The following is an 11644-nucleotide window of genomic DNA, read 5'->3' as shown; positions in this document are numbered from 1 at the left end:
TGTTCTGCTCAGTCACTGAACCAGGTGCATTCACTAATTAGCTCACCTTCCTGGGTGAAGAGCTGTGCTGATTGGACTCAGCTGGTTTAGTGCATGAACAGAACAAATACATGGCATGGAGATGACTTGATGACTCCACAATTCCCACCTCTGGTAATAATAAATGCAGTAGAGTAAAACTACATTCCCCTCTCAGCTGTAGTGGAGTAGTGGGCTATGAAGTATATATGAAGTATAAATAGTCAAATAAAAACACCCAAGTTCCCCCCTAAAAATGGACTCGAGTACAGTTTGTGTACAACCACTTAATTACTTTCCATCCTGCAGAGTGACCTGCAAAGGCAGGATGTGGTTCAACAGGTTTAATGGCAAACAAAGTCAACTATGAGCGCAAGTTGGCCGCTTTTACTTTGAAGGCGAAACTATCCTGTCCCGGTGAACTTTGGGCAGTTTGACGGAGCTGCCTCACAGGGGGGAGGAGGGCAATCCCTGCTTTTATTTTTCTTTCCAGACGGCTAGAGTTGAGCACAAAAACAAACTTGAACCAGGTGGGCCGTCGGTCAGCTCTCGCGCTGATGTCCTCGTCTGATGTGGAGGAACTGAAGGCTTAAGACTGGAGAGATCTGATCTGCTTTATTTTTCTATTGTTGAAAAAAAAAAAGGGGAAGGGCTCTGCCAAGAAAGAAAGAAAACCCGACCATTTGGAAATTAAGTTATGCGTCAGTGAGTGCGCACTTTACGCACAGGGCGCACCATGAAACTTTAAGATGTTGGATCAGCTCGCCTTCATTGTTGCTCGTGTGTCAGGCTTCATTTCCTTTGTTTGTGTCAGTTCCTCAGAACTCACTGTGACCATGTGTCGTGGCTAAAAAAAACTTTAAAGCGCACGCAGAACCTGAGGAGGTAAGCAGTGAGACACCATGGGGGCCAAACAGAGCAGCCCCGTATTTGATGGCAGAACTCGAGCTTATTCCAGCTCCGATCTCCCATCTGGAAACTCCAGCGGAGGGGAGAGGGTTGCGGGGTTCAGGTACACCAACGGACCTGATGGCCCCCGGATCAGGTACACTGGTGGAGGGCCGACCAGCTCCGGGCGCAGTATACCTGCCGGCCGGTCCGGATCACACGTACTCAATCAGAGCCTGGATGGCACGGACGGTGACGAGGTCGAGCTGCCTCCTGAGGGCCACAGGTTGCTGATTGGGTCCCTGCCGGCCCACCTGTCCCCTCACCTGCTGGGAGGTAAGACTGCACCTGAGTTATTACTTCACAAAACATCTGTCACATGCATAGTGTGTTAAAAATAAGTCTTGATACTTTTAAATCTCCTGATTTCCTTAATGTTCCAGAAGTACACCATGTCTTTGTTCTCAGTAGGCTGGTGAGAAGTGACACATGGTGCTGTTTTAATCAACCTCTATTGTTCTCAGTACACTGTATATTGTCATTATCTCACCCAGGGGCCATTTTGTAATCTCATATGTCATAACTGTAATATTTCAAGTGTTAACACTGTGTTTATGGCACTCAGTATGAGTTTAGTTCAAGTACAGTCGGGCACCATGTGTTTGTGATACTCCTACATGATGTCATAAGACATATACATTACAGTTGCTGTCAAAGTTGATTAGTATTTTTCCATTTGACATGTGATACCCGGCACATAAGGTGGTAACGATGACTGAGCCCTTTGTGCAGCACTTTTTCGTAGCCACAGGTGGTTCTCCTGTACGGCGCTGTACTGTACTGTACTGCCGCCTGTCTTGTTTTGCCTCTCCTCCGTCTTGCAAAACTGGCTTGTTTTTCACTCCGGCTGAGAGGGAAGAGTGCATTATGTAGGTCAGCAGATAAGAGCTTCCTGCTGGTTACACTTTGCCTGACATACACACACACACACACACACATGCACACAAACTTCCTGAATCCGCAAATCTAGCTGCTTCTTAACTGGTGTGTTATCTCCAGACCAGAAATGAAAATTAATATAACATTACTATTATGGAGCTCTCTGGAAAAGAAAAAGCCCCCAAACAAAAGATCCAACTTTTTATAGTGTTTCCTGAATCTTTATTGCTGCTGGAGTTCTTGGAAATGACACATAAACCAATTTCCTCATCTGTCCTGACATGGTCAATAAAAATATGGCTAAATTCTGATCTCTAATTACGGGCCAAGGCAATTTCCCATATGAGGAAGTATAATCATTAATAACCACGTCAACAACCTTTGCTCACTAGATCCATGTAGTGAGGATTCTGCAGGCCGACACTGTGTCTTAGGGCTTGTCGTATTTCCTCTCCTCTCTTACAAACCCATGACACAAACATAAGGTTCACACCAGACACAGAGATAATTATTTATGATGCATCTGTCGTCATTTTCTTGCCAGCGGTGTTTTAATGTTAAACAGGTGGTTAGCTTATCTCAGGTCAAGCAGAACCTGGCCTATTAAGCGGCTGACAAGACGTGCAGGGTCTGGAGGCCATGTGTAAGTGGGTCAAATTATGGATTAATAAATGACTTATTTAATTCATAACGTGCAGCATAAATATGAAGGCCTCTCGGGTTAAGGATGAGTTTGCAATTAGTTTGTAATGAGCAATGATTAGGTAGGCAGATTGTAACTGGTTGTTTACAGCAGACAGAGAGTTAGCAAGTGCATGCAGGTGTGAGGTTATGTAGGCCTGTGCGAGGTCAAACTCATGTGAACGGTCCCACGCCCTTTTCTGTGTACATATCAATAAAAAGTTATGAGAGAGACGTTGGCACATCTGGGTCCTCATGTTCTTATCTTTTTGTTTTTGTCCTCCCAGGCCTCCACTGTCCTCTTTGCTCCAAGTTTATGGCATCGGACGAAATAGAGAAGCACCTGCTCAAGTGTTTCAGCAAAATGCGCCTCACCTACAACAGTAAGACATTGGAGGGGGGGGGATTGTTGAAGTTGAAGGACTTGGTATCAGTCTGTCTGCATATCTGTCAGTACTCAGTTTTACTCACAAAAGAAGACGTGAAACTGAACTGTGACAGTGCTGGTGCATGAGGCTGACACCAGGCGACACCAATATTAAGATCTTTTACTTAAAGGGCATCTCCACCAATTTTACAAATTAATTGTGTCAACATGTCTTGGCGAGTACTTCTGCTTATGTGAAAAAAGTAGTATAAAGCCTTTTGTGGCTCCAGAAGAAGCTGCATGTAATCTGTCAGATTGCCTCCAGTGATGTCACTCAGTGGCTAAGTTGGATTCTGGGTAACGTAGTTGCCATGTTTTAAGTAAGCTGTCCACTGGTCTAGCATTGCACACCTTTATAGGTGTTATTGATAACATTCAGCCACTTAAAGTGGCATTTAATTTCCCCCGTGCTAGCTAGCAAATCTTAACGTTGCTATCACTAGTTAATGTTAGGGTTGCTAATGCTAGCTAGCTAGCTTTTCCTTAATAGTGTTCTCAAGGAAAATTGATAGTACTCTGCACCTTTCTACAAGCTCGGTAGATGTCGCATTTAAAATATATATATATTTGTCTACATAAAAGTGTCATAACTGGGTGTCTACATTACCCACAATGCAACGTTGCCAATGAGTGGCATCATTCGAGGCAATTTATTAGATTACATGCAGCTTCCTCTGGAGCCACAGAAGGCTTTATACTACTTTTTTCACATATGCATTAGTACTCCCTAAGACCACTATAATGTGTAAAATAGGTGGAACTACCCTTTTATTAAAGTAACATTACCACAATGGGAAAAGGGTTCCACAGCAGTTTTTTATTATATTATTATACTTGATTATTACCTCTAATGAATCACTTTGTATGTCACTTTCCAGTGGTGTAAGTGGTTCTGTGTTAGTTACATAGTTTGATCATTTACAAAGCTTCATATTTAACTCGAGCATCATTGGCTTATTAAAAAAAATCTTAATCTACCAGGTAGATGTTAACTATAGCTGCTAGATAAATGTAATGGAGTTAAAGTATAAGGTAGCATAGGAAGTAATCAAGTACAAGAACCCCAAAATTAGACATAAATGCTGCACAACAACAGCTTAATAACATCCCAGCACCGCGTCTGTCTCATCCTCAATACGAATTTAATGGTGTTTTGTTTCTGCACCTGGATCATGAAGAGGATGATACTGAATTAATGTGTGAAGTCTTGCATGAAATTATTCTGAGACAGACTAAGAACTCATTATCACAGCAATGCACCTGCACTGGGGGTCATACAGTACAGTGAAGCCTGAGAGGATCAAAGCAAATACAGCTAAGTAACATGGCTGCACATTTATATAGCCACGCATGTGAGTGGGGACTATCTGTGTGTGAGCACCTGTGTAGTGTGCACAGGCCTACATGTGCACACACAGGAAAGGCAAACACATGCCGTCTGTAGACATACAGTTGTCATTTCACACGCTTCCTGCAGACATCCCAGGCTTGACGCACACGAGAACAGATCGCTACTCATCTTTAATAGTTGCAATACGTGCACGCTCAGTTTTCAGCTGGCACACACCCACAGTGGCATGCATGTCGCTGATAAATATACAGCACATATGCAGCTCACTTAGTGCACGGTGTGTCTTAGCTTATCACAGACGTACACATGCAAAAACTTCATCACTTCATTCTTCATCTAGCTCATGCAAAAAAGTTTTAAACTACATTTGAATGACTATCGTACCTCTTCTGCAGGATTCATTTTTATATGAGCATGAAAACAAGCAGCTCCAGTTGCTCCCTAGCCTCGGGTATTGACACTAGGACCTGTCACGGCTCGATATGCAGGTAAACATAAGAGGAAACTTCAACCATTATCTGATTTCAGGTTCATCTCATCAGACACTCAATAAAACAGATCATCAGACTTCAAACACAGTCTAGGAATACCAGTTGTCACTTGGGTGCAGCTGACAGCAGGTTATTCAGGTACCAAAGGTTAAACAGATGGTTAAGCAGGATTCGGTGACTGGACTGAACTGAACATCTGATGCATGGTTTGGTGTGCGAGGCAGCTCTTTTCTCAGTCCGCCTCTGTCTGTATTGTCTTTCTCAGAGGACATCCTGTCCAGAGACTCGGGGGAATGTGCCATCTGTTTAGAAGAGCTGGAACAGGGAGACACCATCGCCAGGCTGCCCTGCCTCTGCATCTACCATAAAGGGTAACTAACACACATGCATACAGAATGTTTCCCGACTTCCAGAGGCAACCTGAAATGCATTTTTTTAAAGATTGATACATTCTGATGAATGTTTTGAAGGAACAGTTCGACATTTTGCTATAGTGGCTTATTTACTCTCTTGGCAAGAGTAGGGGAGACTGGGGGCAATCGTAACAAGGGGCAGTTGTAGCAGCTGAAATTGCTTCAAGCTGCCGAGATTTTAAACTTTAGACTTCAACAGATGAGATTATTTTTTAGTGGATGTTAAATTGTTTTAACTATATTTATATTGTTGGGAGTTTATTGTGGTCCTAGGTATTTATAGGAAGGTGTTACGTGTGCCGTTACAATTTCCCCTGCATATGGGTGCAGATGTAACATCTGACATCTCGTGTTTCAATCAATATTCAGACTCTAACACTGATTGTGAAAACATTTGATGAGTGACAACAAGTAGAACACATATGGAAGTTTCCTACGTGAAAATACTGGGAAACAGCTAGCCTATGCACCCAACAAATAAAGCCACAGCACATAACCTCCTGTGCAAATTAAACAATATAAGAATGATATAACATGTTAATTAGTTAAATTTAGAGGTGCTGCTCGGTGGATCTTGTTACCTATGGACAAAACCAAGCTAGCTGTTTTCCCATTTCCAGTCTTCTTGCCAGGCTAAGCTAGCCTTATATTTATTGAAATACACATTGAAATATTTATTGTTATTAATAGAGCTCAATGTGATTCAGCCCAGTGTTTAACTTCCCTCAAACACAAGCCAAAACTTCTCCCTCGTCCCCCTCTTCCTGTTTCAGGTGTATAGACGAGTGGTTTGAAGTGAATCGCTCATGTCCGGAGCATCCCGCGGACTAGGAGCTGCAGGAGTACAGTTTCAGTCTACTGTACCTGTACCTCATCCCAACACTGTCTGTTCCAGCCGAGCATCAGTGCTCCTCAGGGATTGTAAGACATTATTGTGTACAGGATTTTTTCACATTGCCTCATGGAATATTGATGTACTGTGGATATGTTTCTCTAGACGTCGTGGGACGTTCAAAGAACCACTGGTGGAGTCATTTTGTCTCCAGAAAAATATATGTGAAAGTTCCTTGTGCCACCTGCTGGCCTGAAGTGGGTTTGTGCAACCTGGAATCTGATCTGAACTGTTTTGCTGAACAGGGTGTGGTTTCCTAGCCGAGGACTTGTATAACCAACACGGTGGGAGACTAACATTTCTTTTCAGGAGAGATTTAAGTGCAGAAAACTGAAGGCTGATGTTGTGAAATGTAAAAACAGCCATACAAAATTATGTCAGCTTTAAGGGATGATTACAGTGTTGATGGTAGTTAGGAAAATAGATCTTACTTTTGTTGCGAAATTGGCTATCGTTGTTGTTGTTAAACAATCATGTGTCATAGACCAAATAGTCTAACGTGAAATAGTCTGACTTTGCTAATCACCTGGCCATCCAGAACCACAGTAATGTGATTGTGTAGTTTAGTGGTGGAGTTAAAGATAGGCTCAGACATATCTAATGATGATTCATGCTCTTTCTAAGGAGTGCCATAATATGCTGCTATGTCATAGACTGGAAAAGTTTCCTATAACCTTTGAACCTTTGTTCATTGTACGTTCTGTTTGTACTGTAATGAATTGCACAACAATAAATGTTTTGTCTTGTCTCTTTACTGCATACAGACCATTTACTATTTTAATGTAAAAGCTTCATTTATCTACTTATCGATATATGATGAGAATAATTCTCACCCCTACATGTTTATTATTTTATTGTATTATGGCCAGAGACAAAGGGAAGATAAGAAAGGGAAATGTGGTCATACAAATATAGAACAAAATATGTGTGTGTGTGTGTGTGTGTGTGTATAATTTGCACAGTTTGGATGTGAAACTTCCCAACAAGGCACACAAGAATGGCCATCTATCAAAGAATCCCCACTTTTACAGTTCTTCAAAACGGCAGCTAATCCTAAGAGTTTTATCAGCCAAGAGAAGGGAGTGAAGTAATGTGTCTCTACATGTGGGCATGCAGGGGCATGGATCGAGTGTTCTTTCTGTTGGTTGCAAAATGAACATTCTGAGGAAATGTGAGCTTACAGTTTACTTCAGATGTTGCAGGGACAATACCTCTGTATTATATATATAGAAATATATGGTGAAAACAAAAAAACCAACACAACCCAAAACTGAAAGACTGTCTCCAGGAAAGGGTGGCAACTGTTATCATCTGAAATGTATTATATTTCACATATCACGTTATTGCATGTTTGATCCAGTTTGAGACAACACCGGTTAGACAGGTGTCAAAGAGAGTTCTCGTCACCAAAGGGGCTCGTTTGGCTAATATGACCATTTTGTAAAGGCTGTTACACTCATTTGAGAAATTTTGACATTACATAAGTCAAAATCAAATCAATCCACCTTCATACCAACGTATCAGCCAAAACACAATATAAAGATGGTCTTGATTTTGTGAAGCATGAATGTTCAGTAAGAGGTTTTTGGTTTGATTGTTGTCGAATCAAGAATCTTCTCAGTTTTCCTTAAAGACTGTAGCCTATATTGGGGCATTAAAATATCCAATAACATTACAAATGAAACATTATAACATTTTTAGTCACTGTTGTGTTCACCTATTTATCTCCTTTATATGACTTGATTGATTGATTGGGCCTATGTTTTGAAGAGTCCTCCTAAATGTTGAACCATTAATGTATTTTTTAAATTGTATTTAAATTGAGTGTTTCAATAGCACCAAAGCCATAGAAAGAAATTTTAAAGAGATCGAGGTAGGCTGTCATGAAAATTTATTTTTTTTTTTTTTTTTTTTTTTTTTTAGGCTGTCATGAAAATAACAACAAATATGTGCATCCACGTGACGCAAACAAGTTGCGTCTGTGGTGTCGCTGGTTTGATGACGTCGTACGTAAAGCAAAAAAAAAGGACGTCAACGTACCGAAAAGGTACACAGCAGCAACTAGCGGAGTTCTGCTTCATATATTTGATTTAAAAAGCTGCGTTTTAACGACGAGAAGCATTTATTGTGATATTAAATACATACCCGCTTGTATTTTAAGGTAAGTGGTTACTCACAAGTTCTTCTAATTCCTATCTTGTAAAGTTTCGTGCTGTTCCCTTCTAGACTTTGCCACTGTTAGCTCGCTAGCTAGCAGGCTAAGCCCATGTTCTTACGGGCTAAGCCCATTAAGAGAATCTTGATTTTCTGGATGTTAACTAAACCTGACATCAAGTGCCTATCAAGTCATGTGAAGCTAAAGTCAAATGTGTCGTTTTCCAGCTTGGGAATCGTCAACTTACGGTCAAGATGTCGTACATGCTACCGCATCTCCATAATGGCTGGCAGGTCGACCAAGCCATCCTGTCTGAGGAGGACCGAGTCCTCGTGATCCGCTTCGGTCACGACTGGGACCCAACATGCATGAAAATGGATGAAGTTCTCTACAGCATCGCTGAGAAGGTTTGAGTATTGTTCGATCCAGTCTTTAAACCGTATTTGTTGTCACATTAGCATTGGTAGCTATCCCCTGCTAGCTAAACATGCTCAATAGCACCACCTGCTGGTCTGCTGTTCAAATGCATAATAGCTTTACATAGAGAGACCAGAGAGAACATTGTGTTTGTTAGTGAGATACTCAAGTGCACAGTTTTTGGCAAGTGACACTACACTGATGAGGCTGTTTAAAAGCTGAGGCATTGGAATCATTTCTCAAAGATTAAAAATATGTATCCAAACTTTTTAAGTTATGCTCCTGTTTTATACTAATACACAAAACACATGAGGTATTGCAGTGAAGAGTACATTTAGCACCTGTTTACATCTTAGATTTAACTTTAAATGGAGGTCATTAGATAGCCAGTTTAAGCCAACATTCTTAGATTCCAGCTTGTTAAATGTTCATATTTTCTTCTTTCTTTACTCCGCTATGACAGTAAACTGAATATCTTTGGGTTGCGGACAAAACAAGACATTTGAGGACGTCATCTTGGGCTTCAAGAAACACTGATCAACAATTTTCACCATTTTCTGTCATTTTATAGACCAAACAATTAATCGATTTAAGAAAATAATTGACGAATTATTGTTAGTTGCAGCCCTACAGTTGTGGTTTAAGTTTGCATACATTTTCTAACTTAATATGTCCTGACAGGTAAAGAATTTTGCTGTCATTTACCTGGTGGACATCACCGAAGTGCCTGACTTCAACAAGATGTACGAGTTGTACGATCCCTGCACTGTCATGTTCTTCTTCAGGTAAGGAACCCCACTGTTTGCATTTCAAAATCTCAATATAAATATTACTTTAATGATGATTGTTGTAACTTTATTTTAATAATGCTGTATGAGGACCTTCTCATACAGTATCAGCCTTCCTGTGTGTTGTTGTTGAAGAACTGCAGTACTATGTTCGAACTACACATCGTCATCTGTGTTTTTCAGGAACAAACACATCATGATTGATTTGGGCACCGGTAACAACAACAAGATCAACTGGACAATGGAGGACAAGCAGGAGATGATAGACATTGTTGAAACAGTGTACCGAGGAGCCAGAAAAGGAAGAGGTCTGGTGGTGTCTCCAAAGGATTATTCCACAAAATACAGATACTGATTTGTATTTTTTCCTTCAACACTTGTTTTTTTCCCCCTGATATTTTTGTGACATGAAACAGAGACTAAAAGTTACAGGAGTCAAGGAAGATCTTTTTTTTTTTTGCCAGAGAAACAGGACAATATTCTTAATTATGCTCATGATTGTGTTACATTGTGCTGTTTGTATTCTTTTGTGTGTAGATTAATGTGTCTTTCAGTTTCTTCAACACGTTTTTTTTTCTTTTTTTTATGGAAAACCGGTGCTGAAGAATGAATGAAATAAAATGAAACAGTGTAAAAGTCATCGTATTTAAATGTTTTAATAAACATCGATTGATATTTACATATGAACGTTTGTCACAGTATGGTTGCTTTTCATGGGAAAAACGTGTTCACATTACAGGAATTTACTGAAATCTAATTAGTTGATAATTTATGTGGTGGAGGGTACATATGAGACTAACTTTATGGCAACAATATGTGTAAAGTGATTGGTCTGCTCAGTACAGCACAGAGCCAGTGTATAGTGACCACTGCTGTCCCTGTTGTTAGTCATGTGGTTTAGATTTGTCACACCTGCATGGTACGGGACACTCTGGTGATGTTGGAGGCTCACCGTCAATGTAACAGCACTCAAAAAATACCTGGGAGAAACTCTCTGCCCTCAGTGATTAAGTCATAAATAAACACAACTGTGCTCTACAGTAAAAGCTTTTCCTTTAATGAAAGTGTCCGAAAACATAATTTATATATTTATTTACATTCAGTAATTTTGTAATCTAATTAAAATGTTCAGTTTTATTTAAATGGGTTACTTTCCATGTTCATCTGGAAAGAAATCCAATACTTAAAAAATGCAAAATGTAAAAATATTTGGTAGCTGTAAAAATGTGATGTTTTCTTTTTATTTGGTGGTGTAGAACGTGAAAACTGCCAGAAGCAAAAAGGTGCATTTCCCTAAACTGTCCATCAGGTGGAGCCAGAGCTGTTTGGCAGGTTTGTCAGTGACTACTGATAATACTTATACACAATAGAATATGATATAATATATTGTACTACCATAGATTCAGATTGTCTGTTCAGCATTGATTAGTGTAGTTTAATGTATTTTTTAGGAACTATACACACTAAAACATTTACTTTTAAATATTTTAATTGCATGTAGATTTTCCATGTAATTTTATTACAAAAGTTCAGTGTAAAGGTTCAGGTTTAATCCAAAGTTTTAACATGTTGAGTCAGTGTGTATTAATTAAATAACTAGATGTAAGATTTATTACAGGAGACACAATAACCAACTTGAAATGCATTAGTATGTATACATTTTTTTAAATAATAAACACATTATGTTTATGTAGAAGTATATGTTATAATTGAATAAAGAGATGTTTATATCTAAATTTGCATTTTATTTTTTAATTCAGTTATTTCATTTATTCACACCGATTCAACATAATAGAAAACTTTGCACTGAATGCGACACTTAAAATTAAATGGAAAATTACACATATGTAATATACTTAAAGCAGCTGTAAGTTTTATTTTATTATGTTTAAGTGTTAAATAGCTCTATATTCCAACAGTTATTACTGTTATGGAGTGTTTGGTCAGTAGCTCAGGTCTCTCCTCCCCCTGTCAACATACTCCAGCAAAAAAGTGTATTGGCCAAGTGTGTTCACACATGTTTGAGCCAAAAACTCTACAAATGGTTTTAAAGGTGCAGTATGTAAGATTTAAGAATACAAATAAAAATAAATAAATAAACTTGCATTATGTAAGTGTAAATGTAACGTCGATATTGTGTCAAAGACGTTTGTATATTGTACTGCAGAGACATACTAAAGTTAG

The 11644-nt window shown here is 39.4% G+C and overlaps 2 protein-coding genes across 2 annotated transcripts; both read left to right on the top strand.

The window, feature by feature from the left end:
* The first annotated feature begins 503 nt into the window (after positions 1–503).
* On the top strand, positions 504–6859 carry LOC311273289 (E3 ubiquitin-protein ligase znrf2-like). The gene is made up of 4 exons (XM_084380269.1): positions 504–1242; positions 2814–2909; positions 5061–5166; positions 5982–6859. The coding sequence occupies exons 1-4, from the start codon at positions 921–923 to the stop codon at positions 6037–6039; spliced, it is 582 nt and encodes a 193-aa protein (XP_084236395.1). The 5' UTR covers positions 504–920; the 3' UTR covers positions 6040–6859.
* Positions 6860–8107: 1248 nt separating this feature from the next.
* On the top strand, positions 8108–10147 carry txnl4a (thioredoxin-like 4A). Its single transcript, XM_084378809.1, has 4 exons — positions 8108–8261; positions 8483–8662; positions 9354–9457; positions 9644–10147. Exons 2-4 carry the CDS (start codon positions 8510–8512, stop codon positions 9813–9815), a joined length of 429 nt encoding a protein of 142 aa, XP_084234935.1. The 5' UTR covers positions 8108–8261; positions 8483–8509; the 3' UTR covers positions 9816–10147.
* Positions 10148–11644: the final 1497 nt, after the last annotated feature.

This window comes from Pagrus pagrus (genome assembly GCF_965226575.1).
Source record: "Pagrus pagrus genome assembly, chromosome: 17".
NCBI lineage: Eukaryota > Metazoa > Chordata > Actinopteri > Spariformes > Sparidae > Pagrus > Pagrus pagrus.
Note: the sequence above shows the minus strand (reverse complement) of the source record. Positions and strands in the feature narration are given on the sequence as shown.